This window comes from Solanum lycopersicum, chromosome 4 (assembly GCF_036512215.1).
Source record: "Solanum lycopersicum chromosome 4, SLM_r2.1".
Lineage (NCBI taxonomy): Eukaryota > Viridiplantae > Streptophyta > Magnoliopsida > Solanales > Solanaceae > Solanum > Solanum lycopersicum.
The window spans coordinates 55,905,950-55,923,640 of NC_090803.1; the positions used below are offsets into that span (position 1 = coordinate 55,905,950).

The 17,691-nt window shown below is 32.4% G+C and overlaps 1 protein-coding gene across 1 annotated transcript; it reads right to left on the reverse strand.

The window, feature by feature from the left end:
* Positions 1-4,374: 4,374 nt before the first annotated feature.
* On the reverse strand, positions 4,375-12,047 carry LOC101252170 (uncharacterized). The gene is made up of 6 exons (XM_004237324.5): positions 11,529-12,047; positions 8,330-8,678; positions 5,295-5,379; positions 5,126-5,212; positions 4,806-5,036; positions 4,375-4,738 (listed from the first exon to the last, which is right to left on the reverse strand). Exons 1-6 carry the CDS (start codon positions 11,687-11,689, stop codon positions 4,662-4,664), a joined length of 990 nt encoding a protein of 329 aa, XP_004237372.1. The 5' UTR covers positions 11,690-12,047; the 3' UTR covers positions 4,375-4,661.
* Between the last annotated feature and the right edge of the window lie 5,644 nt (positions 12,048-17,691).

Below are 17,691 nucleotides of genomic sequence, written 5' to 3' on the forward strand. Positions count from 1 at the left end.
ATATATGGAGACCTTACTATTATCTAGTGAAGCTACAGAAATTATTTCCAAAAGACTTTCGATTTAAGTGTATCAAATTCAAGTTTGATCCAAAAATAAGCTAACCGAATGACAAAGCTCAAAGGTTGATCTAACTCAAATTCTAACACATGCAAGTAAATAATTAGGTCTCTTTTTTTTTTTTTTTATGGAGGTATGAATCTAAATGGTTCAAACGATCATTAAATACATTTTTTCTGTTAATATTTGAAGCACTTAGGTTTAATTTGTATACATTTTAATCATTAAGATTTTGAATAGAGTCTGAATATCATTGAGAGACATTGTGTTGTAGATAATATATACCATTGCTCTATCCATAATTATTAGCCACCATCACTAACTTTCATCGCTGTCATTATCGTCGTCTACCACTAGACAAATTTGTTATCACAACTACTACTGTTACTAACCATTAATGTCATCTACGGCTACACTTATCCCCTTCATCATTATAATTACATTAACTGTCACCATTACTCCACCGCCACCTCAACTATCACAACGATAAATACCATCAATTCATACTATAAATAAATGTTATCATCAAAACAAAGTCGCCACCAACTACCACCATATATTCATCAATCACTACCACCACCACTGACACCTCCACTATTGCTATTAGTCACTATCACCATTATATCTCTACTGCTAACACCCTTATCACCATAACTAGCATCTCCTACAACTATCCCAAACGCATTAACAATCACCATGCATTCTTCAGTCACCATCATCAACACCATTAACTACTAATATCAACCAACTTCACTATTTCAACCAGATCACTCTCGATCTCTACCATTATGACAGTCACTGTAACACCAATCACCTTCATCGTCACAGTTATCACCACCATCACTACTAGTTAGTAACAACAACTATTACCATGATCACCACTATCACAAGTAAGCATAAGTGTTTCAATTTATTTATCAAATAATGATTTCATTTTAATAATTTTTAATTTTTTATTATTTTTATTATATAAATATAAATAAATTATGTGCATTAGATGTTATAAAAGAAATCCTCTTAATTATTTAGTGTTCAAATTTTGTGACGACGTCTTAATCAGTCAAATGTGTATTCATATTCCGATGCCCAAATGTTAATGAAATTAAATAAAGCTTATGCTACTCCACCAAATCCAAACTCAACATGAATGTCAAAACTTCAAATAGAGGTTGTCTTGATAAAAATTGAGTTTCACACCCAAAACTCTATTCTGCAAAAAGCCAAAGGTAGCTCGAAATGAGGCTGGAAACCTCAAGACTTGAACCAAAAGTCCATCTAGACTAAAATTGATATTCCAGAGCTAACAAAATCATTAGAATTACATTCTGAGGTACATGAACTAAGTTCACATAATGCATATCAAACTTAAAATAAAGAGGCGGAAAGAGTTCACTCATTTAAATACAAAATAGGAAAAGTGTATGTATCCAATACATCAATCAAAATAAAAGAAAGGGAAAAAATAAAGAAGACTTCTGGGCAGAAAAGGAAGGAAGCAAACAAGTTCTACAAAGAAAATGATTAGTTTAGTTTTCTAGGTAAGCAAAACCATTGCCTTGCAAAAGTCCATTAAGGTCCAATCAACCTTTATAAGGACAAAGCCAAAGAAAGAAAAGGTTGTCTTCTCCATATCACAGATTGAGAGAATTATTCCAGCTAAGGTTGAATCATCAAGGAGATCAAGAAAACGAAAGAAACAATCACTAGAGTTAGAATTTCTTTTTGAAGTATAGAGTTACATTGATTTCTCTTGAATTAGCGTTTAGGAGGTATGTTCTACGAGATAAAACAGAGAGTTCGAGAGGATTGTAACAAGGAGTAGGGGAGTCAGAAGTGGAGATGAGAGAGAGATAGAGAGAATTATAACATGAGTTTGACTTCTTGGAGAGTAAAGTCTTTAATTATAATAGTTAATCGATAAGAGAATAAAGGTAGTACAGTCAGTTCCTTGATCATCGAGTTGTAATCTTGAATTGTGCTTATTGAAAGTAATAAAATTGTAGCGTGATTTTTTCCTTTCCTTGAGAGAGGAAGGTTTCCATGATATTAAAAGCTTTGTTTTATTGTGTTGTGTTTGTTCTTTAGGCAAATTTACAAGAACATGATTCTTGTATAGGGATTAAGTTTTCTTCCCTCACAAACTTTAGAAACTCCAAAACATAAAAACTTAAATATAAATTAAATGAACTATCTACTGATCATCCTGTCAATTCCTGACTTCGGCTAAATATGAAAAAGCTCCAAATGTTGAAAACATAGAAAACGTGGAGAAGTCATTAGTGGCTTTTAAAAATCTCAAGATTATAACATATGTTATTGCTATTATTTTTTGCATTGATTATGACTAATTTTATACTTTTCATTTCCTTATTTACTTGATTTTAGTCTGGGTGACTACATTTATAAAATATGCATATTTAGACAAGTATTTTTTAAAAATAGATATTTTGGATAATTGTACTATGAAATGATCTTGAAAATTCAAAAAGAAATATATATTCTTGGAGTTAGAGGTAGATTTATCCAATCCAATTGTGTATGCACTTTAGTTAGCACATACAATATCTAGTTTATTTGTCACATGATTGATATTACTCTAGAGCTCATCCATTATAAATTATACATGCATTTTAGTGGTTATTGTAGCTCTCAATCATTGAACATTTTGTCATTCATTTTGATGTTTAGGATTTTAATATTATATTATTTTTATGGATGATTCTCTAAATTTACGTGACTTCATTTCATAAAAAACTAATCATAGAATTTTCCTATAGTTTGAGTGTTTAATCATAGAATTTTCCAATAGTTTGAGTGTTTTTTAATATGAAATGGATATATGTTCAGTACTTGTATCAAAAATATTTTTAAAGTAGCGAATGTGATAAATTAAATAAGATTTTGTTATATACATTTAATAGAATATAATTGTGAAGTGTGTATATAAAAAAAAGTTTTGTACGATTTAAATAAGTTCATGACTCCATGGTGCTGTAATATTTAAAAAATTTCATCTTATCGGAGATAATAAGAAACTTATAATTTTATCTGTTGATGGTTATTTTAGCATCTCACATTAATATAATACCTATAAGTGTCTTTATATATACTTATCTTAAGCTTACTTTTTTTAAAAACGAATTGATACCTATTTTTATTATTTTTATGACCTCAAAGTTGTGCACAAGCAAAGTAATTAAACTCATGTGAAAAAATATAAAAAAGGTTGCTCGAATGCTAAAAAACCTCCGCCAATAATTTTGATATTATAATTAAATTATTAATGAAAAAAAAAGATCAAACATTTTAAGCTAGGCTAAAAAAAAATAGTATGAAAAACTTGGCTAGGATAATGACAAGAAGAGAAAACCAAATAAGAAAAAAAAATTAAAAGGAAAAGTTCCTGACGTGAAAATTGATCAAAATATTTATTACTTATATAATTAACGGTTTAATCAATAGTAGCAATACATATGACATTGACAATAACTCAAAAAACGAGTAAATATCTCAAAAGGTCATTTAACTATGTGAAATTATTTGAAAAAGTCACTTAACTTGATTTTGTATCAATAAAATCATTAAACTTACAAAGTTTCTTTTATAAAGTCGGTCAAATTAAACTATTTTCTAAAAAATCATTACAACCAAAAGATAAAAGAGATAATTGCATAAATCAGCCTACAAGCAGGACAGAAATTATATAAATTTATGCCTATATATCATAAATGAGAATTCTTTGAGTCAAAATATTATATTAAATGAGCAATAAAAGAAAAAATTAAAACCATCAAAGTTGAAGACAGGAAATAAATATCATCATATCAGTTCTTGTTTGAAGATAAAAATAGAGTTGCAGCATAAATGTGTTTGGTGCGGAAGAAAATATTTTGCACAATATTTTTTTATATTTGATTGATCAAAATATTTTAAAAACATTTTTTTTATTAAAAAAAATAGATTTTTTAAAGATCAGAGAAATAACTTTCCTAATAAAAATAAGAAAATAAGTTAATATAAGTGACATTTCACTTCAAATTTATTGGATCTCCCAATCCTGCCCTCGACCATCCCAACTCTATAGTAGTTTTTAGAATAATATTTTCTCGAAAATCATTTTCCGTCATAACAAACATACCCAAACAGTATTTTTCAAGGAAATTTTAGGTCCAAATTGCTTGCATATGACTTAATAAGACCAACATGAAATTGTTGCAAGTTAAAAGAAGGGAAAAGACAAATTCCCCTAAAGTTGTCACAAAAAATCAGTTAAACGCTTAAACTATTGTAACAGGCCATTGTTGGACCGGAGAATTCCAAAAAGAATTAAGCTGATGGTATGCATTTACCATTATCATAAATCAGTGCAGAATCAATAGATTTACCAGACCAACTATGTTCATCCATAGGAAAAAATGATGTTATGAACCAGAAAGCATGAATAAATACGAAAAAAGTAACTCATAATGCCATAATGTATCTATGACGAATATTTATTCCCAGAGCTAAAGGAATCAATTAAGTCGAAGAAAAACACTGAATTGCCACTTCTTCTGTGTGTATGTGTGTGTGCGCGGGAGGGGGGAAAAGCTTCTACATCATCACAGTTCCATGTGAAGAACTTTGTCAAAGCAAAAGGCTACAATGACTGGTCCAGCCACATCTCCAATAGCGCATCCTGAAAAAATTATGATTTTGATTAAATCTAGTAAAAGATGCTGAAAAGAAGCATATTGTGAGCTTACCAATCCACTGGCCAGTTGTAGGGCGAAATATCATTGCTCCTATCCCTGCTCCTATAGAAGCGAAAACAAGAGATGCACTACATCTGACAGTAACAATGGAAATCTTCCTTCCCAGAAGCTTCATTTTTTCTGATCCATCAAGTGTGTCGTCATCTTGTTTAGATTTAAAAAATCGCCAGATATCAATGCCAACTTGAACAAACCATGATGCCAAAACTCCCAGAAAATGACCTGATCAGATAGTGGGAAGTGAAGCATCAAGAATAGTGGCTAATCTAGGTGAACCATAAGAGAAGATTATTGAACAGATAATGTTAAACCTCTGCACGTTGTTTTTGTGACACTGCAAAAATAGATCATACTAGGCATTCCCCTTTGAGCCTTGCGTGCAGCTGACTTGGGAACATCTGCAGAAATTGATAAATGTTAGGTCTCGTAACGTCAATCAGCAAGGACTATAGATTTAAGCTTGCGGACAAGAAGAAAAACCTTTTAGAAGCTTCCATGCCATTCGCTGTGAAACATAGTGGACAGCCAATCTTTCCAGGACACGTCTTGTTGTTACAACAGCAGTCTGACCAGAAGATACATAACGTTAATAGCAAACAAGATCTTTCAGTATATACTTTCACATTGAATAGTATGCAAGTGCATGATTTGAAGCTTAAATTGAAAGTAATTTTCAAAATAAAAGAAAACTACTCATACAAAAACACATTGGTCCGTGAAAAGGTCAGATGTAACAAATCAGTTAAGGGACCAGATTATACTGCGCAGTTGTCTTATGGCATGTAAACGGTCTCTAAGCTCAACAAAACTAATTGGTAGAGAGAACTATCCAAGCAGTAGAAGATGAGAAATAAGAATGGAAGACCTAGTCTAACATCTCCAGTCTTTTTTAGTATAAACCAAAAAAAAGAAGCGGGAAGCTGGAAATGCATGTTCAGCAGTACACCCACTAGATTCGAATAATTTCTTTCTTTGGAACTTTTTTTGAGAAGTAACGAAAATAATAGTTGGAGATTATTTTGATAAATATTTGCCTCACAATCTAGTCCACCACTTCAACTTTTTCTCCAAGTGAAATTCATGTCGAAATACTAAAAACCAGCAGCCAGAAGATGTTGTGATATTTACAGAGAGCTTTCTTTGTTAAAAATTGTGAGCTCTGGCATGTATGTAGGGTAAGACAAAGGTAGCACCTAAAGTTTGTGGCATTTTATACCAGACTCATCACAATACTAACCCCACAAACAAGCACCTCAAGTCTTGGATGAAAAATATCACTAGATTGTAGCTAAAAAGCAGAGAAGTCAACTGGACTTCTTCCATCTCCATTCTCCTTCGAAGACATGCTCTGCCACCTTTCTGGATGGAACCTCAAAAAGAAATTGTGAATCATTCATTAGGTATACATTGATTAAATGAGAGACATTCTACATTCTGCACACCCAGCTCCGGATGTCATTCAGAGTTGGAGTTTTCTTGGCTTGTGGACAATAATTTCCCCAGCATCTGCCGAGCACGTTGTCTTATGATACTACAGAGCTAACAGGGATGACGATTCTGGTGTTGGTGGTCTGGTATGTTTACCCTTTTGTAGCTTCTGTTGTCCAATTCTTGCTTCTGATGGCTTCAGCAAAATAAGATTTGGTATGATGCTGCCTGATAGCTGCTGCTTTCTCACCCCTTTCTGGGACCAAAATGAACTTAAATTTTCTGTTGCTGTCCATCCAGCATTTAATGTAATCTCAAGAGGTATAATCACTCATCCCCACCCCCTCTTTCTTTGTACTGCATTAAAACTGATATACCTAACATTTTATTGTGTTCAAGACTACCAAAAAAAAAAAATAAGCAAAATTGTCACTTGTTTTCCATCTCCTGAATGACATTCATTTCTCCTTCGATGCTGCATTAAATACATGAACTATCCATCTCAGTACTTTAAGACATAATAGTTGCTTTCCTAATAAATTCCTGCTGCGCTCAGCTCCAGTCCATTCAAACCAGGTTTCTGGCCTTGCGTTTGACTTAAAGATGTCATAAGATTTATATACAGCATGGTAACAAATCCTATCTCCCCCATGTATAGAGCTGAGAAAAAAATAATCTGAAAAAGTGAAAAAACGAAAGAATTGAGGGAGAACACAGAAGGTGATAGCTTGGCCAGATGTGACAAAAGAAAAGATTTCCGGTTCAAAGAGTTACCAGAAAAGGTGATCTGCCATACGAAGAGAAGAGATAAGGTTCTTGAGAGAAGCATCTGGGAGCATTTCCATTGAGGAACTTTATATGGCAAGGAAATAGAGATAGGAGGTGCTTTTGCAGTACTGTTATTAACAACAACAAAGACGGTATTGGGGGTTTTAAAAACCTACAATTACACACAAAAGGTTGCTAATGGAGTGGCTCTGGAGGTCTAGCAGAATTATGTTTGTTGGGGGGGGGGGGGGGGTTGTTATCAGAAGATCAAAAGCAAGGATGGAGTGCCAAAGATGTTAACAACACCTCATGGAGTTTCTGTTTGGTAAAGTATTAGTTTTATGTGGCATAATTTCATATTTAAAATTGGATTTCAAAGTTGGCAATGGAGAGAAGATCTCATTTTGGCTGGTTCAAATTACATATAGTAGTTATAATTTCAATGTTTGGCAAGTGCTGAATTTGTAACCTTTCGAATACAAATCAGCAGCTATCCAACACCAATGATAGCCTTCTATGGAAGCCAAGGAGCAATGGAGTTGTTTCAGTAAGTTCGTGCTACAAAGATCTAACAAAGGTGGATAGTCCTGAAAAGCCTTGGCCATGGAAACAAATTTGGAGGTCCAGAGCTCCACTCAAGGTTGCTTGCTTCACATGGGTAGCGTTAAATGAAGTTCATCTTACACATGAGAATCTCCACAGAGAAGTATTATTTTAACTAGCAAATGTTCTCCATGGAAGAGAAACAGTGATATCACTTATTTTTACACTGCCAAGTTACCACCCAACTGTGGCAACTCCTCAAAAATATGATTGCTTTGCAGTGGGTTATGCCCAGGTCAACAGGAGATCTGCTGAGGTGCCGTACAGAAAGTGAGTCAGGAAGAAAAAACTATTATGGTGGACTACTAGACCAGCATGCATATCATGGACTATTTGGACCGAGAGAAATATGTTTTGAAGACCATTAACTCCATTCAGCAGATAAAGGTCATTTGGTTTATTTTTGTTATGCTGTTTCTGTAGAATGGAATACATAAATGAAGCTGAAATAGTTTTACAGGTGCTAGAGTCTTTACAGGATCAGTGGTGGTACTTTGTTTTGTTATTTTGCTAATTTGCAAATATTGTACAATGGCTATAGAACAATCTTCTTGCTGGTTTAATTTATGTATAAGATTTCCTTACCATTTCAGAGAGAGAAAAAAGAGAAGAAAATATTAGGCAGTGTTTTCGTTTTACTGGACCAAACATGAAGCCATAAGTGACAAGCGCATTGCATGGAGGGGTTGAGGGAGGAAGGGGCTTGCAAATGTTACCTCACGACCAATCTGTTTCACTGATTTCTTGAAAGGAGTCACCAAGTCGACACGGCGATCTTCCTCGGCATCCTTTAAGAAATCTTCATCATCATCGTCCTCATCCATGTTAGTATGAGGCTCCACAAGAGGTAAATAAAATAATAGGAAAGATCTCAAGGAGGTCAGTGCAAGATTCCTCCACATGAATGCTGAGAATAAAGGTTTTAACTCAAGGTTGTATTGTTTGGTACTGTGCTTCAATGAATCATACTGCAAGTTAATTATTGATTCATTTTGTATGGTAGATATATAATCTTCAGAAAATCCCGTGCCAGCATCGCAAAATGCAACTCGTGCAGCACCGTTACTGTCAAAACAACTAGTCAAGGTTTTGCTGACAGTAGAATAAGTGTTGCATTTATTTCTTTTATGACAGAAGATGGGAATAAACATAACAAAAAATGCCATACACATGTGTCTCCATTTCAGTATGGAAAAAACTAAACTACATAAACCGCCGAGAAGCAGCTAGCTAGCTACACCCACCCTCTTCGACTTGTTAGAAGTACCGATATTTGCAGGTAGTTGGCAGTTTGCAGATATATAAACAATTAATATGAGAATTACAGTGTGCTATGAAAAATCCCTCTAATGAGAACTACAGTCGTCAATTTTATCATTAATTCCATCACAAATGAATAGAGTTTGAACCAGAAAAGACTTATAGATAAAGAAGACCTCCTTAAACCAGTAGCAATATATGTTCAAATATCATATTATATTTCTTGTTGAGTTAATAGTCAAACCCAAGTAAACTGATACACAGTAGGCATGCAGTGAGTCCTCTATATCCTTCAGATCCACCTTAAATTAAACTTACGTATGGAAATCTTTAAAGATAAGAGGATGATTTTATTAAGAAAGAGTTGAATCTAGTGAAGGAGGAGGGTTTCCCTTGCCCAAATAAAAAAATAAAAAATTGGCAGATAAAGGATCATTTCCACCATTTGGCCAAGAATCCTCTTCTTTTCTTGGGATGGAACCTGATAGGATTTAACTGTATTAGTCACAAAGGAGATGTTATAGCAGTAGAGAAATGGGAAACCAACCTAGAGATCCCAAGGTGAGACTCCCAACTACAGCACTTGGTGGGCAGGATTACCTTGGCTTCCCAGTAGACAATGAAGGTGCAGGCAAGCTAGCCCAAACACCACTTGATTATTTTTTTTTAAAAGTTTCAACATCTTATAACAGAAAAAATGTAGAAATTCTAGTGGGTCAGCAAGGTCAGATGACCAATGTATTGAACACCCAAATAATAAGAAAGGTTGTTGTGAGTTATGGTGGGGACTACTCATGGAACTAACACTCTGAATAGTAAGTCATTTTCAGATAGAATTGACAAGGAAAGAGATAATATAGACTATTGTTCCTAGGAGGAGAATAGACTAAAGGTGTGGAAGAAATAGTACAGCCATTGCAGCCATCCATATGCACACAAAATCAATGCCGACAACAAAATTTCAACCGTTCAGGGATTCTAAGTGGTGAACATCATAGAAAAAAATGTGACAAAACAAGGGAGACATCCATGGATAGAAGGAAGGAAATTGGCTCAACGGTTTAGGAGACTGGCAACAAAACATTAATAATGAGAATATGGAGAGATACACCTCCACAATAGTAAGTCCTAGTGCTGCTTATTTTCTGCAGCATTAAATTTATTGTATAGGGTTGTCACCGCATCACATGGGATTTTCTATGTGTTAGTTCAAATAACCATATATGAAATGTTTTTTGCTACATTATGTATGAGTGAAAACCTCAGGGCTAAAGTTCTTGCTTACCAATCAAAAGGACTCTGGATTCTGTAAAGAAACACAAACTATGAACTTCTCCAATATTAGCTCAGAACACAACATAGTGAATTTTCCACCCAAAAAAGGCCGCTCTATCTTTCTATAGATTCTCCTACGGTTGGAAAAGAATGCATGCGAATGCATATAAGTGCACACACGATACATATTCACATTATAGGTGAATGTTGAAGAAATATTGGAGTTGGAGGCTGAACTAGCAACAACACTGGCACTAATTGAACTCTGAATAGAGAATCACTATTAAGATATGCAACAACATATGACATCATAACTAATAATACTCTTTAACCAAAATCTATGTCATTGAGAAAAAGGGCACACAATCAACAAACTCCCGACTCCTGAGTCCACATACAAAAGGATTGCTATAAGGCTTTGGTCTAGTGATAAGTGTGGAATGCGTGATGTGTTGGTTAGGCGCAGTTGCAGGAGCCTAGTGCTTAGGTGGAGAAGGATAGAGACGCAGGCTCAATATCCGCTGAGTTTGGATTCGTAAACCATTAGACCTTGGGATTTATTGGTTTTCAAGAATAAACATACACAAAAGATTTGATCTTGACATTCACTCACTACGTAAAAGTCCCTAACAAGGCAAACCAGCAAGAGTTCTACAACAAAAGGTAGCCTCCACAAATTGAACCATGGATAGAGCCATATAATCAAGGAATACAATCACAAATAACATCATAACTAACATTATTTCCATAACCATCATGTTTTCATCCGGTGGAAACAGGAGTGAACTTAAAAACAAATTCCACATTGACAATCCAAATTCAAAATATTCGAACTCAACCCATGAAACGTAAAAGAATTTGGATTTACTTCACAAAACCACTGCCCAAAAACAACTATAAGACTCAGAACATCACCAAATCCAATCTAATGTCACTCCTCTAAAATGTCTAGTTATTCACATACAGTGACAGCATGAAGTATAAGCAGCAACAGCAACAACAACATAACCAATAGAATCCCACTAAGTGGAGTCTGAAGAGGATAGAGGTCTATCCTGCAGAGGTACTCAAATTGGATCAGTGATCGATTTCTAGGTTTCGTCGTAAACAAAATTTTTTATTTCAAATTACGTAAATCAATAGTTCAAACCGCACTCAAAGGTAGGGCATTTCCCATTTTTATAGGAACTTCTGTACCAGAAAGAATGGTATCTCCAATTATAGCCCCTCTGGGATGTAAAATATATCTCCTCTCACCATCCCCATAGTGTATGCCTTATCACTAACTCATGGTCATGTAGCAAATCCAAGTACTAAGAATAAGAAAACATAGCAACTAACATAACACATTGTAAAGACTGAAGAGTGTATATCGCATACCCAAAAAAAGCCCTAGAAGCAAAAGGGTAACTAGCAGCAACAGAAGCAGCAGCAGCTGTGGTTGCCAACTTGGCTGAGAAAATACCATAAGAATGAAGGGTTTGACCATTAAAGCTTGGATTTTTCTTCAGTAGATCCAATAATATAGCTATTCCCGCCATTGAAGGGGTTATTCAGAAACTTGTATTCTATTCAATAAATCAGGAAAGCCTATTCTTTTTTTTAGATTAATATTGAAGATTCAACACCATAACCAAACTTCTTGATTTTGCACAACACCACATATGAGCTAAAATCTATAGTCTTTTTAGGTTTACAGCAGAAAATAGATTAAAGGGGTGAATTATATTTGCCGTTACAGGCTCTGGAGAAGACGATAAATCTTCGCAATCGATTTCGACTGCCTGAGGCAGCAAGAAGTACGAATATAAAGATGGAAAGGGAGGGGGAAGGGAAAAGAACTTTTATTACTCCCACTTTTTAGTTCATTGTTATTAATTTCGTCCACTCCTAATTGTTATAGTTTCTTTTTTTAAGAGTCGAATATAATAAAATTATTTAATATTTTATAATATAATTTTTCATCATAATATGCAAAAAGAAAATAAACATTTCTAATACTTTTCGTATAGTTAATGAATATTTTAAAAAATTTATTTAAAGTATCGAATTAATGTGATCTAATTTAACTTAAAAAATTAATAAAATTAACTTTTAAAAAGCGCAACATGACAATTAAGAGTTGACAAAAGTATTATCTATTTTTCTTTTTCTTTTTAATTTTAAGAGAAGCGAAACCTGCATTTTTAGCGAGGTTCGCTTAAGCAAATCCTAGGTTTGGCTTACAAATTTCGGGGTTTAAATCTCATTTCACCATTGTTAAGGGAAACTTGGTGGCGAATTTTAAAGGGATTTTAGTGCTAGATAGGTTGGGTAAATCCTATTTCAAAATGATTTTCCCTAATGAGTTTCTAAAGCCTTAAGTAACGTTTTCAAGTATTAAGTTTAGAATTCAAACCTTATTTTTGGCGTTAGGTATTATGTTGAATGATCCAAATTTAAAGAGAATTGTTGTGGATATTGTTTCTGAAAAGTGATTGTGAATATATGCTTATTTATAGATTGTGTGGCTTCAGAAGTGATTTGGAAGGGGAAGATTCAACTATTGGAGTGATTGTTGATTGATTTGAGGCAAATGACTTTCTATACCTTATATTCTAGTTGAATTTGTATGCTTCCTTCTTTGCTTGTGTGTTGAGAGTAATGAGAATGAGGTGAAGAGTTAAATTGTCCACTTGTTACATCTACATGAATAAAAATGGATTGAAATGAAAAAAAGACCTATCTGTTGAACATGATGATGAGAATTGCCTCAATGTGATCCTTATTAATTTATTGATAAAATTCTTAAAAGCGTGAATATGGACTTAAATTGTGTAAATCGTTGTCTCTTTTATATGGTGTGATATTGCTTGTGTGCTTTGATCGATGAACACCGTGATGAGACATGTGATAGTTATAATGTCAAGATTTTTGCCAGCGAATGTTATTATGTCAAGGTCTTTACTAATGAGTGTTCTTATTCCGAGATCCTTGCAGGTGAGTCTTATTATGCCGAGGTCCTTGTCGTCGAATGTTATCATGTCGAAGTCTTTACCGGTGAAAGTTGTAAAGCCGATGGAAAATAATTGCGGCTAGTTATGATCATTATGACTTAATCAACTTAATGCTTTTGTGTGACATTTGTGGATTATGATTGATGTAATTGTTAAACTACTTGTCATTGAGATGAACTTATTTCACTTGTTCGGTTGTTGATTTGTGAAGTTTGAATTGTGAATATTGGGTCTGTAAATCGTGTATTTAGAATTGTTAGGTTGGGCTGATTTATGTGCAGGTTGTAGTTTGAGGAGGTTCAATTATAGTGTAAAGGGTATTCGATTTCTACTTAGTTGATTTCACTACAACAAATACAACTTTTAGCGGCATTAAATATTGACACTAATAAAAAGTGCTAACATCTTTACCGGCATTAGTTAAATGCTAAAACCAATGTCGCTAAACGCTTTAGGGACATATACAAAGAGTGACAATTGCCGCTAAAAATACATGTTTAGCGGCAATTAAGAATTAAATGTCGCTGATGGTGTCATTTTTGTTGTAGTGTTTGTTTAGTAGGTTGTTTGCTGGGTATAGTGTCATTGGTACTCACCCTTGCTTCTACACTTATGTAGGTTCCGGATCCAGCCCATGTAATCTCTTTCTCATTTTATTGATCTCGTCACAGTGGCAGAGTTAGAATTTTTTATACGGAGGTTCGAAATCTGAAGAAGTAAACACACGAACTAATTGGAGGGGGTTCGATATCTACTATATATACATAAAAAATAATTTTAATCATGTATAACTAGTAATATTCTTCATCGAAGGGGGTGCGAATGAACCCCCTAACAGTATGCTCGCTCCGCCCCTAGATCTCGAGCTCGTCAAAGAGTTGAAGAGGTAGTTGCTTGCCATTCGACAAATTCTCTTTTCCCTTTTCTTACACTCTGTTATATTTGCGAAACAACTTATATTTGTTTCTTAATTTCGTACTTTTGTATTTAATGACTTGTACACGTGTCGATCAGATTTTGAGAATTTTAATAGAAGAATTAGTTTTTCTGCATTATCTTGTTCGTGTTTTTTTACTGTTTTTTGTTTTTCTTTCGTCAAAATAGTTGAGACTAATTTATTTTGGTAAAAAAATACAAGTATCATTACGTCTATATTTAGATCTTTGACACTTTCAAAATTCGTGTGCATGGAATGTCTTGGTTTTTTCTTTAGTTTTTGCAAATTTGGTGAAACTCAATTTATAATATTTTATGATACAACTATTATAATAACTTTCAGTAATCATAATTAGCATGGATAAGCCCAAGAGGCTAAGGAGGAATAAGCCATCTAATTTAGTTTGGAAAATAAATAAATTAATAAAATACCTATTCACTTCTTTCGAATATAAAAAGTCACAAATTGCAATGAATAACAGTTTGACTGCACAAAATATTCTGTAACGTACGAAAATGAATATTCCACTTTTAACAATTTAATATAATATAATATTATTAAATATATTTTAATTAATTAGATGTTTTATTATTTTTAATTTAATATAGAAATAAAGTGGTAATTCAACTTCGCCCTTTTAAGTTTTCCACTCTTAGTAAAATATAATATGAACTAACAATAATAATAATAATAATAATAATAATATATACTGATGAAAAGATATTTAGGAGTTGATTGTGTGACTTATTAGCTTGAGTTCATTAGTGAGCATCTTAAATTGAATAGATAGTGAGAAAATATTTTTGTGATTTAAGTAGTAAACAGTTATAAATGGATAGATAGTTTAAAAGATATAAAATAGATAGTTATTCACATCTTCAATATACGAACATTTATTACATCAATGTAAATAAAGAGTTTTAAAATAAATTGAAATTGAAAATTAAATTGTGCTCAATTGAGGATTCTCTTAATATGAGATTATGAGTTAAGACTTGAATGAGATGAGATTGAACTCAACTCAAATTATCTTGAACCCAACGCTTAAAATTATGAACAGTTTACTTATATTTAGGCCCATTTTTAACACCCCTAATTTGAATAATCAAAGGATATTTTTATTAACCACAATTGTTCATGTACTTACAAAATAGTTTGATTTGTTAGCTAGCGTGACTTATAACACTTATTAGGTAATTTCTAAATATATAAGTTTATTTCAAAATAATTGAAATTTTTTTGGCTTAAGTCATATACCGCCCCTCAAAGTTGTCCGCATAATTCACTTAGACACGTCAACTGAGACTTGTACCTATTGAACACCTAAATTGTTCAAAACATGTACCTATTAGACACAAAATGTTGATATGACAAAAAATGTGTATTGCACTTTCCTGAAGCGCGTGAAAAGACTTAAAATAGTGTCTTTTTTATTTTATTTTTTTACATTTTTTCTTTTTTATTGACACTTGGCATTATAATTAACTTAAAAAATATTTTCTTCTTTATTTAGACCTTTTTTTCAAAAAAGAACCACTCCCTTTCTATCATCTTCTTCATAGTTTAGTTTATAAAACTTTCTTCATTTTAGCTTCAACACTGTTTTTTTTTCTTTTTTTATATACAAAAAAATTATATCTTCCAAATATGAAGATAAATGAAAATCAACTATAAAGATTCAGATTTGAAAGAAAGTCTTCGTATGATTTATTTCAAATCTCAAAAAAACAAGGATTAAGTATGAAGAAGATGAAAAAAGATAAATGATTTTTACGTATAAAAATAGTTAGCCGATATTTATCACAATTTTCGAACAAAGATTCTTACTCAAATTCATATGTGGTCATTAAATTTATCAAAAATGATATAAAAGAATTTGAAAGAAATAATTTTGGAGCTATCGATTTCATTTTGTCATCGATGTAGAGTTGAATAACCGCCAACAAAATTTTCTTTCATCTTCACTCTTAGTATGAAAAAAAAAAATTAATCTTGAAGTTATTTGAAAAGAATAAGATTTTGTAATTTGAGAAAGAATGTGTTTTGGGGAAGAAAATGAAGATGAAGATGAAAGGGGGTTGGGGTGGGGTGGGTAAGGTGGGGTAGAATAGGTTGACAATTTTTCTTTAAAAAAAAAAATTAGATATTAAATGTGTGTTTTTTTATAATTTTCGGGCCCAATGCCAAATATTTTTTTTTCATTAGTCATGGTCACCGCAAGTGTATCGCACACTCTTCACATTTTTTGTTGATTATAAAAAAATGTCTAATAGAAACAATTATTATATAGGTAAAAATGTTCAATTGATACTAATATTAGTTGAAGTGTCTAAGTGAATTATGCGGACAACTTTAAGGGGCCGCTGATGACTTTAGCCAAAAAATTATATTCAAATTCCTCGAAACGTACAAACAATAGTCATTTTTCTCCCTATACTCCAAATCAAGCCAAACAAATTGGAATAAAACAGTGAACAACCCTAAGTGACTTTTAATTACAAAAAAGTAATTTAATAACTTCAATACTTAAAAATAAAAGTTGAATCAGTATATGTGAAATCACAACCATTTAAGTGATCATAATAAAACCAAAACACATATAGTCACATTTAAATCTTGTGAGTTTAAAATGAATCAATGTTAGTAAATACTCCTAACATGTAATGAATTGCATGTATCAAAAGAAGAAAAAAAACATTTAACAAGACACATTAGTATTTGATATTTGGTATATTTTATACTAATAATAATAATCATATATATTATATCACCATGTATACATAAGTTCTAAGTCTTTTGGAAAAGGGTTTACATAATTTGCAAAATAGAAGCCAGTTTCTATAACCAACCAATAACATATATTACCACGACCTTTACACTTGTGTGATAAGTGTTTATCAAAGACATAAAATGCTATGTTCTTGTTAATCCAAACAAATTCACACTTGAACTTAGTTGATTGCGAAATATTTTCGCGAAAATGCCAATGAAAACCTTCAGGATTAGGTTGAAGAAAATGAGTTCCTAAATCATCTTCTGAGGACCAACAATGAAGAAATAAAGGATCAGTACCATTAGGGAGGGCACTAACAACCCATTCTTGATAACGAGTTAAAGGACCCTTTGAAGAGTTTGTTGTACCAACTACTTCATTCAAGGACAAGATAAAGAAAAATAAAAAGATTATATTAGTGATGTATAAATTCATGTTGATTTTTTTTTTTAATAAAAAAAAAGGTCCTCTTGTAATTTCAAATATTCACAATATGAGAGGATATTTATATATATATATATATATATATATATATATATATATATATATATTTTTCATTGGGAAAAACATGTATCTATATAGTCGAAGTAGTTTAGATTACACAATTGATGCTCAATTTAGTGATGATAAGGTCTTTTGGAATTAGTGATTTTTCACATTTATGTTGTTTGGAAATAGTGACAAAATTTAGTTGAAGTAATAGTTAAATTTTGATTTGACTAATTGTCTCATAAAATTATCCCATTAAATCAAAACTGGTCCAAATTTGAATGGAGTATTGACTCAATTATTTATTTGTGTAAATTATCCAAATTTTGTAGTTTTAGTATGAAATTA